Genomic DNA, 19,633 nt, shown 5'->3' with positions numbered 1-19,633 from the left:
AATCAGTTTCTGTTGTGTTAAGCTTCCCAGCTGTCATTCGTCATGGAGGCCCCAGGAAAGTAACTCACCTGTGTCCGTGCATCTGGCTGCAGTCCACAGGGCTGAGCCCAGGATTCCCCACCCATCCCTGGGGTAAACAGGTGTGCTGTCAAGATGCGACACCACTGCCCCCTAGTGGCCCTGTGGAGACACCTGAACTGGGCACCGGGCACTGCCTCCTCCCACAGCCAGGGGCCCTCCATCCAGGACTCTTCCCACTCTCAAACACCCAGTTGGCCTGAGCCAAACACCACACTGGGGCAGTTGAGAACCAGGTTTATTTCTGGTCTTTGTCAGAATATAAAAAAGCGCAAAACAAAGAAGACAAGACAAGCATGGCAGGGTGGGGGGCAAGACAAAGGAGGGAGAAGACTGCGGCAGTGATAGGAAGGGCCCCCTGGAGAAGACAACGTTGTGATGGCACAAGGCGGGCTGTGGCAATCAGGGTGGCCAGAAAGGACGAGGGGGCTTCCTACTGGGGCCGGTGGGATAGGGGGCACCAGGCCAGTTATCCAAATCCCACTCGGGACCTGCAACAAGCCACTTCCCATCTGGAGGCTGGCTTGGGGCACAGAGAGGAGGCTGGAGGCTCAGCCTCAATCCCTGAGATTTTCAGGGCTCCCTAGGGGAGTGGGCAGGCAGAGGAACAAGAAGGTGGGGGCTACCAGGACTGCCCTCACTGTCCCTCTGCTGGGCAGCACCAATCACAAACCTTGGGCCCTCTGGCTCACAGAGTGGTTGCTCAGGTGCTGGCTGGATCTCTGGTGGGCAGGGGTTGGGGGCACAGCCCTCAGGACAGTCTCTTGTGTGAATTCAGATTTTCTTGGGAGAGGAGCAGTGAGAATACATGCCCACAACTGTCCCTCAGAGGCAGCCTCCGCAACCGTGGGAGGAGGGGGGACACCCAAACCCAAGGCCAGGAGACAGCTGGGCCTGATCCCCGTCATAGGGTGCTCATAGTGCTGGGTTAGGTCTTGGGCGCCTGAGCAACCCCCAGACCTCTCTTGCCACAGTTCCTGGGAACAGATGGGGGCGTGGCGAGGGTTTCAGAAATCACGAGGGCACGCACTTGGCATGGTGTGCCTGGGGATGCGGCTGCTGCTGATTATCTGGGTGGGGCAGGGGAGGGCACTCGCCAGAGGGAGCTTCCACAGCTTATTCCGCCTGTCCTCTAGATGCTGGGTGAGGGTGTAGAACTGGACAAATGGGCAGACAGACAGAACTCTTGCCCTGGGGGAGGGCAGGATGCCCAAAGGAAGCGTGATTCAGCAGGCAACAGGGGCACAGACATCAGTGTGGGTGAAGGGAATATAAATAAACAGACTCCCCGGGAGTCTAGGGGGATAACCAGACCCTGCTCTGGCTCCAAGTAGCTGCCCCACACGCTGCCAGCAGCACCAGAGGGTGCATTTGGGCTCAGGTCCTGCAAGGAAGGGCCATACCCAAGCAGCCCGCACCTGCTCAACGGCCCAGAATGCACAGCCAGAGATGGCAATCCTGGTCCCACCTGTCCATCGGGCTGGGCTCAGCCCCTGGGGCCTCCTGCAGGGTCCGAGAGGGGCTGTGTGCCAGCTATGCGTCATCCTTGCCACAGGCTCCGGTCACAGTGCTGGGGTCTGGGGTTCAAGCCTCAGGCAGCAGCTAGGACATGTTTCCAAAGGAGGCTACGGGGTGGGTAGGGGTGAGGAGGGGTGGAGATCTCTGGCGTCTTCCACTCTGCCAGGCACAGGATGGCCCTTACCAGCGTCCTACAGCCGCCCCCCTGAGGTCAACTCACCCACCCTCCTCTTGGCCCCATGGCCCAGCCTCTCCCCCTGCCCCCCCCACGCCCCCAAGACTCTCAGGCCTCCCTGGCTCCTCCCACTGACCTTGGCTCAGCAGCTGCAGGCTCCGCCCCTCCTCGCGCACCTGCAGGCGCAGCACCTGCTGCAGCACCTCCTGCCGCTGCGCCTCCTGTGCCAGCCCCATCCGCTGCAGTTTCTCCCCATTCAGCCTCAGCAGCGCCCGGCCTGGGAGAGAGGGGAGGAGGGGTCAAGCCAAGGTCAACACGCAAGGAGCATTAAGAGCCAAGGCAGAAGCGGGGGGAGAAGAGGGGGACATAGACTTAAAGAGAAAGAGAGGCAGAGACAGAGAAATAAGGAGAGGAAAGAGGGGGACAGGCAGAGGAAAGGCAAGGACGGACAGAGCCGGGGCAGAGAAAAGCCAGAAAAAGATAGAAATGCACTGGGGAGGCAATGGCAGATTCTGCAAAGAGACAAACCCAGAAGGAGAGGTTGACTAGAAGGAAACAGAAGACAGGAAGAAATGATAGCAAAAGAAACTGAGGCAGGCTGAGGGGGGCTCTCCAGGGGATCCTTATGCCCCTCACACCCCCAGCAACTGAGGGTACCTGTGATGGCGTGCTGGGAGAAGGCCTCCACGTAGACGAGGTAGTTGTGGGGACAGTGCTTCTTGAGCCACTTGCAGACGTCCTGCTGACTCCACAGAACCACAGGCCTCGTCAGGCCACCCAGTGAGGGACTTGTGTGGTACAGACCATAGTGGTCGGAGTATAGCCGGCCCTGCAGGGGAGATGGGTGGCAGGTGGAGTGAGGTGATGGGGAGGGCAGGGGCTGAGGTGGGTACGCTGGGTGGGTACCTGGGGGGCCTCTGTGCCAGGCTGCTGCAGGAGCTTGACTGGCCGGCCGCCAGCGGCCCTCTGGCTACGGGAGTCGTGCCACGTGAGGCTGGTGCCTGGCGTCCGAGGCAGGTGACAAGGGATGCTCTCAGTGGACACTGTGTGATCCAGGAGGGTTCGGCAGAAGCTGAAGTGTGCCGTGGCTGTAGAGCACGGGTGCCTGGTCAGAGTGGTCAGGGACAGGGCCAGAAGACCCTCTCTCTGCAAACCAGCTCCCTGCCCAACCCATCTTCCCTCCCAACACAGAGAGCCACCTTCCCAGTTAGAGGTTCCCCACCCCCCAAAGGCAGAAAGGAAGTACACAAGAGCTGTCTTGAGCACCCACCCGGCCCAAGGATGACGACCTAGAAACACCTTTCCTTTTCTGAGTACACAGTTCATACTCTGGGGAACAGGACTGTGCCTAGATTAGAGAGGAAATGTGCCCACCAGGGAGCCTAAGACTTATAGCCTGGCGAGGGGCTATCCTGAGTCAGGCCTGATCTTACCCTTGCCTTGGGCTGACACGTGCTGAACCAGAGTGGGGCACACAGACAGGACCTGCTTGTGAGGGAGCAATGGCCCCTATGTCCTGGGAGAGCCTGCATGGTGGGAACCCCCTGAGTATGCTGCCTGCCCCTCACCAGTGAGGGCACCCAGTCTCTGCAGCCATACCTAGCATCTGAGACTTGGCTCCTGCCCTGTTGTGCTCTGCTCATCTGCTGACCCACCAACAAGAGGCCTGAATGAACTCTGGGTCAGCCAACAACCAGGATTGCTCTCCTCCACCTGCCGCAGAGCCCTTGGCTCAGGACAGCTCCTGGGGGTAGTGGGCTTCCAGAGGGCATGGGCTGCTCAGCACAGTTGTGCAGGGTCCAGCCGTATGCTCAGAGGGCCCAGTGACACCTTGCACCCTCTATTCCCCACACAGACTTCATTTTACTCTTGAAGTTTCAGTTTCACTCTCATTTCTGGGCTTGATGCTGACATAGGTCATGGGAGGGCAGACACCCCGATGAGCTCCTCCCAACACCTTGCACAGGTCTGGGCACAAAGGAGGTGCCCAGAAATACTGTGGATTAATGAATGGATGGATGGATGGATGGGTGGGTGGGTGGACAAAGGCTCTGTGTGGTATCCACAAGTCAACAGAACCCTAGGGAGATATAGGGCCCAGGGGTCCCCTCATCTTTACAGCATCCAGGCCCCAACTCAGCAGGCAGAATCAGGTTCTTGGCCAGGGCGCTTGCCCCACTGGCTCTCAGCAGTCGAATGAGAGACCCTGCCTCCCATGGACACAACCTCGCAGCCACAACTGAGGGCAGGGTTTGGCGATGTGCCCAAGAGGTCTCGGTATCGGGGAAAACCCATTACTTCCCCTCCTTCTACCCCTTAAGATTCCTCCGACTTAACATCCCCCCTTCATTCTTACAACGTTCTGGAATTGGATGACACCAGGTGACTCTAAAATTGAGGTCCAGGTGCGGTGTGGCTGCCCCGTTGTGGCTTCTAGTATCGTGGAAAAAGATTAATAAACCTTGCAGGACACAGGTGCCTGTGCCGCTCGGCCTCGCGTCTCAGGGCCTCGCGAGCGGAGCCGTGCAGGGCCGGGGCCCCAGAGCTAAGCTCCGGGCGAACCAGTCGGACGCCACCGAACGCGCTGCACCTGTCAGGGTACAGCCGAGCCCCGCCCATTTCCTGCCCAGCACCAGGAGGGATCTCCATCTTTCCGTCCGTCTGCCCGTCGTTCCGTCCCTCCCTCTTAGCCCCAACGTCAGAATTCCAGCATAAAATGGGGCGGGGGCGCCCAAGCCCGACTGTGGCCTCGGCTCCCTCTCGGCCCCACTGCAAGAGCTGGGGAAGGAAGGGGAGCTCGCGCGACGGAAAAGGTGACCGCAGGATGGTGCGAGCCTGAGGACAGGAGCCCCAGCCCATAACCTCCTCCCAGCCAAGGGTGCGCTGATCCCCGAGGCCTGAGGCTACCCGCCCCGCCGCCCCAGCTCAGGACAAAGACACCGGAGACCCCGTTGGGCCAGGACGCGCCCCCCAGTCCGCGCCAAGCCGCCACTTGGAGTCTGCCAGTTCCCGCCCCCGTTCCTCTCGGTCCTCGAGCCCCCAACCTGCGATATCCCCGAAGCCCTGCTCACCGTCCACATCCCGGCGCTCCCCGAAGCCGGCGCGCACAGCCCCGGCGCGGCCTCGCGGGGGGCTCAGCTTGGTCCTTAGCTCCGTGAACATGGGGCCCAAGGATCCCGGGCCCGTGCACACGCCCCTCGCCGGGCGCAAGGCGGCCCGTGTGGCCGGCGGGGAACGCGCGCCGCTGCCCCGCCCCAGCCGGCCCCGCGCCCGAGCCGGTCCCCGCGCCCGGCGAGTCTGCGCGGCGAGGCACCTGCCTCTGAGCCCTGAGTGCTGGGCGCGCTCCGGGAGCTCCGAGGTGTGTCGGCGGCGCGCAGGTCTGCGTATGCAAAGGGTGTCTGCCAGGGTAAGGGACGACCTTACGCACCTGGGCATGGCTTCGAGGAACAGTGATTCTGTGCACCTATCACGGGATCCAGACGTCTGAAGGGGCTTCTGAGGCAGGGAAATAAAGATGCGATCTTTTCGCGCGGGGAAGGAAGGGGTAGGAGGGGAGTATCCTACCTGCTCCTGGGATCTTCTGTCCACCGGAGCCCAGGTCAAAGGCCAGACCGATGCCTTGCAACCACTTCCCTTCGTTCTCCTACCTCAGATTACCGCCTCACTCCTTTATTTACGCATTCTCCACACCTATCCAGAGATCTCTCCTCAAATGGGCACTTGCTTCCCTAGACCCTCTCTTAACCCCCACCACAATGTGAACTCCAGGAAGACAGCCAGGGTCTCTCCCCTTCCCTCTGTAGCCCCAGAATCTGACTCAGTGCTCAGGATGTGGCACCAAAAGGGGGTTGGCTGGGAATGGGGAGGAGAGAGAAGCTCCAAGGAGGCTGCAGCAGGCAGGAGGGATGTGTTTGTTCCAGGACCCCGCTGAGAAGTGCTAGGGTGGGCTGGGGGCTGCCCTGTCCAGAGGCTACCCACTGAGTTTCGCTTGCTCTGCCAAGTCTGAGCACTCTCCCCAGGTGTATGTGGGCTGCTGGAGGATGTCTCACAGAATGAGCAAAGGTACACGCGGAGATACAGAAACGTATGCAGAGTCGTCATGTATGTCCACCTGAAACACGAGCACAGGTGATCTGACTGGTACCCATGTCCACCAACACACGCAAGTAGAGATCTGCACCGAATTCATCCACATGCTGTGGCCACGCATGCCCACATACCGAATTGTTCCCAACATATCTACTGCCTTTACTTATTTTCGCCAATTGGCCCTGTAGGGGCTGCACTTCTGCCCTCACTGCCATGTTCAAGGTGTGGTGGGGGTGGGAGTGGAGCCTGTACAGGGACCGGTGCCTGAACTGGAGCCCGGGGAACCTGAGCGCTGAGAACTAGAACAGCAGCCTGCACCCTGGGGCACGAGCAGACAGGTATGCCCACGATCAGGACACATACACCGCACACAAGCTGTCCACAACTAGTCAGGTGCAGCCCCGCTCAGATGTGTTAAGGCCTGCCCCAGGGCCAGGACGATTCTGAAGGGAAAGGTGAATGGCTAGGCCTGATTATGAGCGGTCCCCGGCGGTCAGGCGGACTCGGGGAGGGGACCATGGGTCCCGCTCATGCAGGCAGGTCTCCTCGGAAATGCGTCGAAAGCACGCAGTAAGTAAAGATGCCCCAGGCTGAGTTTTGAGGTCCTGCAGGTTTTTTTCCAGGATGATGTCGCTCCAGGAGGTCTCCAGCTGGGCGGTTCGCACGCCTCCCCACTATCAGGCGCCCCGCGCGTGCGCCTGCCACATCCCCGCCCCTTCGCCGGTGCCGGAAGTCGGTTTTCAGGAACTTCCGCCCGAGGAATGGGAGGGGGGGGGGAGTGGGCGGGGCTTCGTGCGGCCGGCGACCTTTGCTTCCGGGGCGCGGGTGACGCAGGGTCCGGGAGCTCTTCCTGCTGAGGAGCCTGGGACGTCTGTGGTCTTTTGCCTGCGGTCGCGGCCTCCGTCCCCTCTTCCTCTCCGGCGGTGGTCGTCACCGGCGCCATGAACAAGAAGAAGAAGCCGTTCTTGGGCATGCCCGCTCCTCTCGGCTATGTGCCGGGGCTGGGCCGGGGGTAAGGCTGGGGGCGAGCCGCGGCGCTTGAGGGGAGGGAGCCGGCGGCGCGGGCCCCGGGGCCCGGCGAGCAGAGCGGGCCGCGCGCGCTTGGGGAAGAGGGGCTGGGGGCCGGCCCGGGCCCGGACAAGACCGTCCTCACTACCCGACGCTTCTCCTCGGGAATCAGTCGGATTTGGGGAGCTTGGCGACGGGGAAGATTTCTCGAGAGGGATGACAGATTAGGATCTGTGGCCACACTGTTTGCAAGACGTCCCTGGGCTTGGTTTAATCCATGTAGAAGAATGATGCTTTGGGGTGGACCAGAGCTGAGGACCACTTCTGCTTGCTCCCTAGACGACGCGAGGCTTGGGCTTTGACCATGCGTTGGGGGTGAGCCCGTGTTTGGATCTGTAAGATGATCTGTGAGCAGGTCTGCAGTGAGGACCACGGGAATCTTTGACGGGTCGTAGGAACACCGCGGCTACTCTCCCCAGGCCAGGCAGACCCCACACCCTTGTGGAAAGCATAAGTGGTCCTTTCCCGGCCAGATTCCTCTGTGTGGCGGCTCCCAGTGCCCCCTTCTTTCCCCGTGGTGTTGGTCGTCATACACTGGGTGTTGGAACTCTCAGCTCAGGCAGGCAGGGCATCTGTGAGGCTTGTGACTGGGTCTCCCGCGCCTGTCACACGGATTACTGTCACAAGAGGTTGAAAAAATGAGCAGTCATCATCATTCTATTTGTTTGGTTATTCATTTGTTTAGGGAAGCTATCAGGTTGCCCTGTGGGGGGTTAAGGTTGGAGTGGGGAACACACAAGTCTCACTGGCATCATCTTCAGAAGACCTACCAGGAGAGGTGAGGTCTTTGCATTACTAAATATATAAAGAGGAACAGATTCATTTTTTAAGCCTTTTTTTCCCTAAAGTTTATTTGTTTTGAGAGAGAGACAGAGAGCGCGCATGTACATGAGGGGAAGGGCAGAAGGAGAGGGAGGGAGAGAGTCCCAAGTAGTCTCCACGCTGTCAGTGAGGCATTGGATGTGGGGCTTGATTGAACTCACAGACTGTGATCAGCAGTCAACGCAGGGATGCCTGGGGGGCTCAGTCAGTTGAGTGTCCGACTTCGGCTCAGGTCACGATCTCACGGTTCGTGGGTTCGAGCCCCATGTCGGGTTCTGTGCTGACAGCCCAGAGCCTGGAGCCTGCTTCGGATTCTGTGTCTCCCTCTCTCTCTGCCCCTTCCCTGCTCACACTCTGTTTCTCTCTCAAATATAAATAAACATTAAAAAAAAAAGAGTCGATGCTTAACCACTGAGCCATGCAGGTGCCCCTAAAAAGGAACAGATTTGGAACTCTTGGGTCCCAGCGGTCAGGGAATGCTCTATCGAGTGGTAGCATTTGAGCCCTATTTGGTAGAAGATTGGGATTTAGGGATGTAGAAATGTGTGTGACTGACGCTGTGTGTTGGGTGGTGAAGAAAAAAGGCCTGGTGTGGAGGAAGCTGAGGGACTCTCAAGGGGTCTGTTGGGTGGAAGGTGCAGAGGTGGAGGGGCCAGAGTTCCTGTAGGAGAGACAGAGCCGTCAGAGCGCCATGGTCAGACTGCGCTGAAACGAGCAGGCTAGAGGCAGGGGTAGCGAAGTTGGTTACCGGCTGTGATGGGAGTCAAGGTTTGGGGAGGAGGGGTTTCAGAGGTAGACTCAGTAGAACTTGGTACTGATGGGATGGAGAAGAGGGCACGGAGGTGAGGCCGGTGGTCTGGTGCCCGCCTGGTACTTGGAAACACCCCAGGGCGGCTGCAGGATAAGCACAGAAAAGGAATTCTGGTTGGGTCACGTTGGGGTTGAGGGCCTGCTTGGATGTGTGGGGGACGCGATCAGCAGGTTATTGGAAATGGGAGGTGGGAACCTGGGCAGAGGGAGGTCTGATGCTCTGGTGAGTCTCTCAAGGAGAATGTGGGGCCTTGGTAACCTCCTCAGGGTAGGTCAGAAGCTTTCTGTCCCGAAGAGAACAGACTAGTAACGTTGGCGAGCACAGCGTGCTTGGTTCCTTACTGCCTGGCGCTTTGGTGCCTTCCCAGAGATGTGAGAAAAAGAGGGGTTATTAAGCGGGGGCTCTGGAGGGAGAACAAAGGAACAAGTTCGCCTGGATAAATGGGTGTCTTGGGGTCTCCTGCAGTGCCACTGGCTTCACCACCCGGTCAGACATTGGGCCCGCCCGGGACGCAAATGACCCTGTGGATGACCGCCACGCGCCCCCGGGCAAGAGGACCGTCGGGGACCAGATGAAGAAAAGCCAAGCTGCAGATGATGACGATGAGGATCTGAATGACACCAACTACGATGAGGTGACTTGTGGCGCGCTCCCAGCCAGTCCCCAGAAGGGCTGACCAGCTTCTTGACCCCGTGTGCCCTTGGCATCTCTGGCGACGGGCTCAGAGAGGCCAGTACAGCTAGCACCTCTGCTGTGCCCAGGGTACCTTCAGCAGAGGGCAGGAAGGGAGCAGGACAAAGATACGTGCACTGTTGTCTCTTCAGAAGAGATGTACTAGCCCTGGGGTTTTGTCTTGGCTTGTTTTTAATAATTAAAATTCCAGGTGGAATCGGTGATGATTCTCTATTTTGTTTCAGTGCATACTCTCTTAGTTAGTTAGTATTTGGCCAGTCGAGGTTTTCTTCATGTGTGTTCTAACAGGTGGCATTTTTACTCAGAGGAAAAGATTTTAAAAATTTCAATTCTGAAATGATTAAAAAAAATTTTTTTTTTAACGTTTATTCATTTTTGAGAGAGAGAGAGAGAGAGAGAGAGGGCGTGAGCAGGGGAGGGGCAGAGAGAGAGGGAGACACAGAATCCGAAGCAGGCTCCAGCCTCCGAGCTGTCGGCACAGAGCCCGACATGGGGCTCGAACCCACAGACCGCGAGATCATGACCTGAGCTGAAGTCGGACGCTCAACCGCGTGGAAAATGCCTTCACTAGCTTCTCCTCATCTCATGTGACCTTAGTACAGTTATTGAAACCAGGAAACTAACATTGACACAACACTGTTGGCTGTGTGCCTAACCCGTAGGCCTCATTTGCGTTCCATCCGTTTTCCCCTGGTGTCTTTTTCTGGTGCACCCAGTCCAGGACTCTGCACTGCACTGGCTGTGTCTCTTGGTCCCTTCCCATCTGGGTAGCTCCTTTATCTTTCATGCCCATGATACTTGTGAGCAGTACAGATGACTGACTTTATTTTCCCTCAGTTTGGGATTGTCGGATTGAGAAAAATTGTTTAACAAACGTTTTACAGCTAGAGGTGTTCTCTGTTTCTGCTTGTGGGGATTGTGTTGGGGGTGAAGCTGACCCTCTAAGTATGTTGTTGTGTCCTTAGTTTAATGGTTATGCTGGGAGCCTCTTCTCCAGTGGGCCCTACGAAAAAGATGACGAGGAAGCGGATGCTATTTATGCCGCTCTGGATAAAAGGATGGATGAGAGAAGAAAAGAAAGGAGGTAATGTAAATTTCTGCCCTTTACACTATTTACCCAACTCTCTTTCTCCTTCCTTTTTTCTTTCTCTTGCTTTTAATTCTATTTATTTATTTTAATAGTTTATTTATTTTGAGAGATAGAATATGCATGCGTGAATTGGGAGAATGACAGAGAGAGGGGGGAGAGAGAATCCCTGGCAGGCTCTGAACTGTCAAGAGCAGAGCCCAATGCAGGGCTCGGACCCATGAACCGTGAGATTATGACCCGAGCCAAAGTTGGACGCTCCACCAACTGAGCCTCCCAGGTGCTGCATTAAGATTGTATTGTATTTATTTTTTGACGTTTGTTTATTTTTGAGAGAGAGAGAGTGCAAGTGGAGGAAGGGCAGAGAGGGAGACACAGAATCCAAAGCAGGCTCCAGGCTCCCTGCTGTCAGCACAGCTGGAGCCCACAAACTGTGAGATCATGACCTGAGCTGAAGTTGGATGCTTAACCGACTAGCCACCCAGGCACTAATCTCTGTACCCGTGGGGTTTGAACTCACACCCAAAATCAGGAGTCATATGCTCAGTGATTGAGCCAGTCAGGTGCTCCTGTATTTACCTAACTTTAAAAGAGATATTTGCTTTGACTTACTTCAGATGTGGAGAAAAGTTGCAAGAGCAATGCATGTGTCTGCTCAGCTCTGAGGCCACCTGGATCTTAATTTATGGCAGCCACACTTGGATAAGTGCCAGGCTGTTGGAGAGTAGTCTTAGGGCTGGGGACTGGAGTGGAGAGCTTAAGAACTCTATTGTTTTCCAGAAATCCACAGAATTTGAGGGATTGTTTTGATCACACGTCAGGATTACTGCCTTTGAGAGGGGTGTAGTGATGTTAGTTGATATTTATTAAGTAATTTGGAAGTTAGCTGAAGATGACAGATGAATATGTAAGTCCTTGTAGGCAGGGGCTGTGGCTTGAGAATCTTGGTCCACACGACAGCGCTGGGACTGCATTGGGACTGTGGAGAGTCAGGCTGGGCTGGTGGGGTAGGTGACGGTGAGCCTGGAGGGAGCAGGTGCACTCTGTCCTTGGGGGCCTGTTCAAGAGAAGGTGTGGTTTCTCTGTGGGTTCTCAGGTGGGTGTCTTGCCCTGAACTTTGGTTTAGCAAATCTGTTCGTTGATGTTACTTCAGTCTCCATTTGATATGGCAGCTTTCTGAATTCCCCGACCTTGTTTCTGGGGAAATTAAAACAAAGTGAATGCATAATCTTTTAAACCATAATAAGTTATATTGTTTTATAAGTTTTTTATGATTTGTAAAACAAATTTTAGGGGCGCCTGGGTGGCTCAGTCGGTTAAGCGTCCGACTTCGGCTCAGGTCACGATCTCGCGGTCCGTGAGTTCGAGCCCCGCGTCAGGCTCTGGGCTGATGGCTCAGAGCCTGGAGCCTGTTTCCGATTCTGTGTCTCCCTCTCTCTCTGCCCCTCCCCCGTTCATGCTCTGTCTCTCTCTGTCTCAAAAATAAATAAACGTTAAAAAAAAATTTTTTTTTAAAACAAATTTTAAAAATGAAACAAGTTACAAATAAGAAAGCTGTGGGGCGCCTGGGTGGCTCAGTCGGTTAAGCGGCCAACTTCAGCTCAGGTCATGATCTCGCGGTCCGTGAGTTCAAGCCCCGCGTCGGGCTCTGTGCTGACAGCTCAGAGCCTGGAGCCTGTTTCCGATTCTGTGTCTCCCTCTCTCTGATCCTCCCCCATTCATGCTCTGTCTCTCTCTGTCTCAAAAAAAATAAATAAACGTTAAAAAAAAAAAAAAAAAGCTGTAATTTTTTTTACTACTGAAAGAATGTGTTTTCGTTATAGAATATTGGGACAGTGAGACCAAGTATAGATAAGAGGGTTATATTTAGTCATAAGTCCAGAAAGTGGTAGTTAACCTTGCTTCTTACACATGCAATTTAGTAACTTCCCATAATGTGTGTAGAGTTTTCATTTTGGAAGGGCGAAATACAGTTGCTCAGGGCTTTTTGTAACGCTTGTTATTTGTTATTACATAGACGTGCGTTATTTTGTATACCTCTAATAATTAAGTATGTGTGGTTTTGCACATTAAAGAAGGTTGAATTTCAGTCTTCTAGAATTCACTTAAAAAACTGGGGGACATGGATACGTGTAGAAAGTCATCTCATTAAGTGGTTTCGGAAAAATGCTTGACTTTTAAAACTTCTGTTAGGAGTACTTTTTACGATACAAACCAGTGGGACGGTGCAGCCGACCCGATGCCCTCATGTAGTCTCAGCCCTGGCTACACAGCTTGTACATTCGCTTCTCCCACATCTGCTGGTGGTCTTTGCTGGGTCGTGTCAGGGTCAGTTTATCCTCTGCACTGGTGCAGCACCTTTATTGCCCCAGCAGCATGAACCCCAAAGCTTTATTCCAATGACTACCTGACAGCCAGTCCATATCTGTATTTTCTTAAGAAAAAAGTTTTTTAATGTTTATTCATTTACTTATTATTTTTAACATTTATTCATTTTTGAGAGTCAGAGGGAGAGCATGAGCAGAGGAGCGGCGGGGGGGTGGGGAGAGAGACAGACAGACAGACAGAATCTGAAGCAGGCTGCAGGCTCTGAGCTGTTTGTTAGCACAGAGCCCGATGCGGGGCTCAAACCCACAAATTGCGAGACCATTACCTGAGCTAAAGTCAGATGCTCAACCGACTGAGCCACCCAGGCGCCCCAGTGTTTATTTATTTTTGATAGAGACAGAGTGTGAGCAGGGGAGGGGCAGAGAGAGGGAGGGACACAGAATCCGAAGCAGGCTCCAGGCTCCAAGCTGTCGGCAAGCACAGAGCCTGACACGGGGCTCAAACTCAACAACCGTGAGATCTTGAGCTGAGCTGAAGTCGGACGCTTAACTAACTGAGCCACCCAGGCACCCACATATTTTTCTGCTGGTCTCCAGAACATAGTAGAACTGCTCTTTTCCAAACCAAGATACAATCAAAACCACTCCTCATTTCCTGTCTCTTAAGTCTGTCCCCTTACCCTGCCTTTTTAAAGTTTTTGTGCCATTGGCTTTTTGAAGAGATCAGTTGTTTGGTGGCAGGGCGTGAGTTATGGAGTGGCTGCCCATCTCCTCCGGTGTCCTTAACCTGCTCACAGTATTATTCCCTGTGGAGTGGGAATTGGATCCTGAGGCTGCATTAAAATCAGGTAAAACGAGTTTGACCAGAAAAGCTGATAGGGGCAGCTTCTCCCCTATGTGTGTTGCTTCTCATTAGGAGCCATGAGGACTAACTGTCTCCAGCTTATGGGGAGGTGCTCGTCTTTTCCAAGCGCGTCATTTGTCATAACACATTCCCATGCCCGGTGTTTTCCTCTTTACCTTATGAAGAAAACGTAAATCTCAATGTTAGGAAGTATTAGTTACGTGGGTCCCATTAACTCTTGTTTAACTTGGTTGATGCTTTGTTACAGTAACCCATAGATTTCTTCTCAGTGCCTAGACCTGGTCCTAGACCACCAGAACCTGGTAGCTCTCTGTCCCTGAAGGCCAGTTGCATGGATTGATGAGACAGCCCATTAGTTCTGGCACATGGAGCAGAAAGCTGTCTTTAGAGGTGCACTGACTGCTTGGAAGGGAGGGAAGCAGTGACAGGCTGAGAGTCAGGTGAGCAACTAGGACAGTGGTTCAGTTTTCATAGGATGGATCTACCTTTGGGATTTTGTAGAATTTTAAAGGTGTAAATGCACTCATATCCAAAATCAAGTATTTTTATCAGGGTAAGATAACCTGCCCCCTGCCCCTTTTTTTTAAGTTTATTTATTTTGAGAGAGGGAGCGGGGAGAGAGCATGTGCACTTGAGCTCATGGGGGAGGGACAGTGAGAGAGAGAGAGAGAGAGAGAGAGAATCCTAAGCAGGCTTTGTGCTGTCAGTGCAAAGCCTGATGTGGGGTTGGATCTCATGAGCCACGCATGGGATCATGACCTGAGCTGAAATCAAGAGTTGGATGCTTAACCGAATCATCCAGGCACCCCCAACTTACTTTTATTTTAGTGAATTTCTGCCTGTTTTCATTTGGTAAATAATTGAGTCAATATAATTATGGACGTATCCATTGATACTTTAAAGTATATTTGATTTAGCTGCTGAGTGTGTAGAATTATTCTTTTGGTGACTTAATGAAGAATAATAAAATGATTTCGTTTCAGAATTGACGTCCAGTATTTCTCTTTTTTTGAGAGAGAGTGTGCATGTGCGAACGTGGGGGAAGGGGCAGAGGGAGAGGGAGAGAGAGAATCTTAATCAGACTCCATACCCAGCACAGAGCCTTATGCAGGCCTCAATCTCATGATCCTGGGATCATGACCTGAGCTGAAATCGAGAGTAGGATGCTTAACCAACTGAGCCACCCAGGTGCCCTGATGTCGAGTATTTCTAATGGATGCACACATTTTACTTCCTAGGGAGCAAAGAGAGAAAGAAGAAATTGAGAAGTACCGAATGGAACGGCCCAAAATCCAACAACAATTCTCAGATCTGAAAGTAAGTGGATGGATGGCGTGCACTTTCTCATGCATCTAAGTTACCCAGCAGAGAATGGGGTAGGATTGATGAGACTTTACTAACTTTGCTCTTTTTTAATTTTTTATCTTTTTAAATATTTACTTATTTATTTTGAAAGAGTGCGAGTGAGCATGAGCAGGCGAGGGGGAGAGAAAGGGGGAGAGAAAATCCTAAGCAGGCTCTGTGCTCAGTGAGGAGTCCGACACGGGGCTCCATCCCATAACCATGGGATCGTGACCTGAGCCCAAATCGAGAGTTGAGTGTGCAACTGACTGAGCCACCCAGGTGCCCCAGCTTGCTCTTTATTAAATACATGTGATAGGAGAAGGTCCCTGCTTTAGTGTTTAATTTTATGTATATGTGTGCAAAGAAAAAGTTCTTTCTCCCTCTGCTGAAAAAAATGGGACTTGTGAGCTTATTTTCTTAGTAACTTTAATTCTGTTTGTGCATAAGGTTCTCCACACAGTCCTCTGGGCTTTGACAGAACAATTTACATTTGAGTGAAATAGAGTAGATCCAAGACATTGAATTTTCTGAGTGAAGTAGATAATCTCTGCATCAAAATTCTTTCTAAACCATGATGATTTGGGGACCAGGGGTCAGGGAGAACATAGTTTTTCATGCGCACATGAAAGTCTACCAGAGGATTCACGTTTTTCGGGGGTCGAATGTCTCCAGAGGAAGTTGGCAGAAGTCACAGAAGAAGAGTGGCTGAGCATTCCCGAGGTTGGTGATGCCAGAAACAAACGCCAGCGGAACCCGCGCTATGAGAAGCTGACTCCCGTTCCCGACAGTTTCTTCGCCAAACATTTACAGACTGGAGAGAACCATACTTCAGTGGATCCTCGACAAACTGTGAGCATCTGAAGAGAAGGCGACTAGGTCTTTAGCCTCGTTAGAGAGATCAGTAGTGGGAGCCATGGGTGGTGTTAGAGTAAGTGCTTCTGTGGTTCAGAAGCTGAACTGTGGCTGAGTCTGTACAGCTGCATGTGTATCAGGCTCCCCTGGAAAGATTTCAGGGTGATGGGATTCTTGTGCGTGAAAATGCAACCCAGTGTTTTTTGTCCTCTCCGCCTCCTCCCCCAGCAATTTGGAGGTCTTAACACACCCTATCCAGGTGGACTGAACACCCCATACCCAGGTGGAATGACACCTGGATTGATGACACCTGGCACAGGTGAGCTGGACATGAGGAAGATCGGCCAAGCGAGGAATACTTTGATGGACATGAGGCTGAGCCAGGTGAGTCTGTGTCGCGTGGCATCTTCCTACGATGTAGAAATTGCTTTCTGATGGTCAAACTAACATAAGTTAGTGAAAAGTGCATATTTTGAAGTGCTTTGTCACAGGATACGCAGACCTGTGACGATGTAGTGTCCTGGCAGGACCCTGCGTCCAGGCGGCCTGTGCGTCTGCCTACAGGGCATGCACAGGTGTGGTGCGGTCAGCGGCAGAGGCCGGGCCGCGCGGCGCTCCTGTTCCCTCTCGGGGAGCTGAGGGTGGTCGCAGGTGACAGAGGGCTGCCTGACAGACCGAACGAAGGCACTCATGTCAAGCTGCGCGCTCTCTGTCAGTGCGGCTCGGTCCTTCCACCTTTATGCAGAAATTAAGTGCGGGTGTACATCCGCAGTGGAGTATCACTCAGCCGTACTAAAGAGGGAGAGCTGGTCATTTACAGCAACGTGGGTGGGCTCAGAAGATACTGTGCTAAAAGCAGTAAGTCAGACAGAAAAAGACAAATGCCAGATGATCTCATTTATACGTGGAATTGAAAAAACAACCAACCAAAAAATGGACTCTTCAATACAGAGAACAAACTGGTGGTCGCCAGAGGGAGGAGGGAGGGTAGGTGAAATAGATAAATGGGGCTTAAGAGGTACAAACCTCCTATTGTAAAACAAGTCACCGTGGTGAAAAGTACAGCGTAGGGAATTGTCAGGAAAGTCGAGGCAGCGTTGTACGGTGGGTGACCGCATCGTGGTGAGCCCCGGGTGACGTATGGAGTTGTCGACTCAGCATTATACACCTGTTACACTTCGTATGGTAATTCTGCTTCAATAAAAAAAGTTAAATGTGCATATTTTCTGCCTGCACTTGAGTAAATTTGTCAGTGCTCTAGAAAACCCAGGTGAGGTGCAAAAACCTTTCTAATTACGACATGCACATCGGAAACCACGAAGAGAAATATTTCCAATTTGATGACGTACCAACGATAAACTTTTGCATGATAGAAAGGACTGTCAATTCACAAGAATGCACGATGTGGGAAGAAGAACCCTCACGTGCTCGACTGCCTGTGTTGCATGTATGACCTTCCACGGTGCAGCCTCACACGGATGCACCTGCACATTCTTGGGAGGCGTCCGGGCCTACACCCTCACACCACCAGTGGATGACGTGGGCTGTGGCTAGAAGTGGCAAAACAGTGTAGTGAACATCTCAACCGTGACTGTTTGATGCAGCGAGAAACTTTCAGGTTTTCAGGGAACTTTTACTGTACTTGAGCTTTTTCCGGTGAGCAAGTATTTTACAATACAAATCAGCTTACACATCTAAAAAATTACACGTTTTTATGTTCCTGGATGTGTACCTACTCTATACTTCATAAATTGGGAAGTAGTTCACTGTTTATGGGTATCGTGATTGAATCTTTGAGGGACTTTGTGGGGTTTCATTATTATTATTATTTTTTTGCTGTTACAAACCACGCTTTGGTGAGCTTGTGTGTGTATCTTTAAAATGGACTTGCGGGTTTTTTTCACCTAAGTGCTAAGCCGTCTCTCCGGCACACACAGCAGAGGCAGAGCTTTTGTGAGCAGAGGCTGGCTGCGCCGGCTGGGGGCGGGGCACGCATCGCCTCTGTGGTCACCGTCACCGTCACCGTCACCGTCTCCGTCTCCGTCTCCGACTCCGACTGGAGAGGCAAACCCCCTGCGGCCAGCCAGCCTCCGTCTCGCTTCCGTTCTTGCCGGTGGCGTGGCGGCATCTTCTCCCGCGCGTCTCCTGTCCCAGCAGTGCCGTCAGCGCTGCTTCTGGCGCCTGCTTTGTCCGTTTCCCTCTTGTCTCGACACTGCTCTGACGTAAGTCATCATCCCTGTTGTGTGCGTCTTCAGGAGTTGTTTCTCTTCTAGGGTTTTTTATGGAATGCAGAGTAATTTCTTAAAAATCCTTTATGGTAACTTTTTTGTGGTAAAATATATGTGATAAAACCTACCATTTTAATGATTTTTCTTAATGTTTATTTTTGAAGGAGAGAGAGACAGAGTGAGCAGGGGAGGGGCAGAGAGAGAGGGAGGCGCAGAATCCGAAGCAGGCTCCAGGCTCCGAGCCGTCAGCACAGAGCCCGATGCGGGGCTCGAACTCACAAACTGTGAGATCATGACCCGAGCCGAAGTCGGACGCTGAACCGACTGAGCCTCCCAGGCGCCCCCATACTTAAGTGTACAGACAGTGGTGTTGAGTGCGTTCATGTTGTTACGTGACTGTCACTGCCGCCCGACTCCAGAACTTCTTCATCTTCCCAAACTGAAGCTCTGTCCGCATCGATGCTAATTTCCCAGTTTCCGCCTCCAGCCCCTATTAACTTCTTTTCTTTCTGTCTCTACGAATTTGACTTGACTCTTGCACGTACCCTCACGTGAGTGGATTCACACAGCATCTGTCCTTTTGTGACTGGCTTTATTTCCATTAGAGTGACGTTCTCAAGGCTCATCCCAACTGTGGCGTGTGTCGGTACCTCTTTTCTTTTTCAAGCTGAAAAACACTCCGTCGTGTGTATGTATAGATCCCATTTTGTCTGTTCTTTCGACAGACGCGTGGGTCACTTCCACCTTTTGGCCATTGTGACTCATGCTGCTGCGGACACGGGTGTGCAGGTAGCTGTTTGAGTCCCTGCTTCCGAGTTCCTTTGGGTGTAAACCCAGAAGTGGGTTGGTGGATCATGTGGTGACTCTTTGTTTACTTCTTTGAGCAGCTCTGCCTAAGGGTTGCAGTTTCTCCCCATCCTGGACGTTTGATATTTTCGGATATCCTGGTAATAGCCGTCGTAACAGGTGTGGAGTACTGTCTCGTCGCTGTGGTTTTCATTTGTGTTTCCCTGATGAACGTTGAGTGTCTTTCCATGTGGAGAAATGTCTTCTCATGTCTTTTCCTTGGAGAAAAGTCTACTCAAGTCCTTTACCCATTTTTTTGGTGTTATGGTTTTATTGACACAAATACAACGTGCACATAACCTGTCTGTTCATTTTGTTTGCTGCACAGCCTGGCTTGAGATTGGTGAGTCTCATGGCCGGCGGGGCTGCGCTTTCCACAGTGGTTTTGTGGTCCTGGAGGGACCCTGTGAGCGGTCTCTGCATAGTAAGACCTGTTGCACATCAGCAACGCTTCAAGCTCCTTGACATCGTGGACGAGGAACTTCCGGAAGCCACTGGGGAGCGTGTGCTTTGTTTTCTTGTTGCTCCTGTAACCGGTGCTGGCCATCAGGATCTGGCCCTTGAACCTTCCGTGCACTCTATTTTCCGTGCCTCTGGGTTTCTGCCAGTTGAGTTTAATTTGACATATGGGTCTGACTGGTGCTGGATGAACTTCTTGGTTCCCTTTCTGACGGTGCTGTGCTTCACCTGAGGTCTGAAGGCGGCCACGATGCCGGGGAGCGACAGCACCGAGGACGAGCTGCCCGTTTTTTTTCAAGAGCAGTTTTAGATTTCACACCGGAGTTGCGAGAAAAAGACAGATTTCCCATATGCCCTCTGCCGCCACACGT

The 19,633-nt window shown here is 52.9% G+C and overlaps 2 protein-coding genes across 2 annotated transcripts in view; one reads left to right on the top strand and one right to left on the bottom strand.

Moving 5' to 3' along the window:
• Positions 1-733: 733 nt before the first annotated feature.
• SAMD10 (sterile alpha motif domain containing 10) lies at positions 734-5,006 on the bottom strand. The gene is made up of 5 exons (XM_042930085.1): positions 4,843-5,006; positions 2,678-2,859; positions 2,429-2,600; positions 1,908-2,048; positions 734-1,703 (listed from the first exon to the last, which is right to left on the bottom strand). Exons 1-5 carry the CDS (start codon positions 4,931-4,933, stop codon positions 1,681-1,683), a joined length of 609 nt encoding a protein of 202 aa, XP_042786019.1. The 5' UTR covers positions 4,934-5,006; the 3' UTR covers positions 734-1,680.
• Positions 5,007-6,689: 1,683 nt separating this feature from the next.
• Positions 6,690-19,633, top strand: part of PRPF6 (pre-mRNA processing factor 6) — a 47,963-nt gene continuing 35,019 nt past the window's right edge. Inside the window, exons 1-6 of the mRNA XM_042930368.1 lie at positions 6,690-6,872; positions 9,027-9,195; positions 10,220-10,338; positions 14,772-14,850; positions 15,550-15,726; positions 15,958-16,113. Coding sequence (XP_042786302.1) covers positions 6,802-6,872; positions 9,027-9,195; positions 10,220-10,338; positions 14,772-14,850; positions 15,550-15,726; positions 15,958-16,113 — 771 coding nt within the window. The 5' untranslated portion in view covers positions 6,690-6,801. The remainder of the gene's footprint in view (positions 6,873-9,026; positions 9,196-10,219; positions 10,339-14,771; positions 14,851-15,549; positions 15,727-15,957; positions 16,114-19,633) is intronic.

Source organism: Panthera leo, chromosome A3 (genome assembly GCF_018350215.1).
Source record: "Panthera leo isolate Ple1 chromosome A3, P.leo_Ple1_pat1.1, whole genome shotgun sequence".
NCBI lineage: Eukaryota > Metazoa > Chordata > Mammalia > Carnivora > Felidae > Panthera > Panthera leo.
This window is presented reverse-complemented; position numbering and strand designations above follow the sequence as displayed.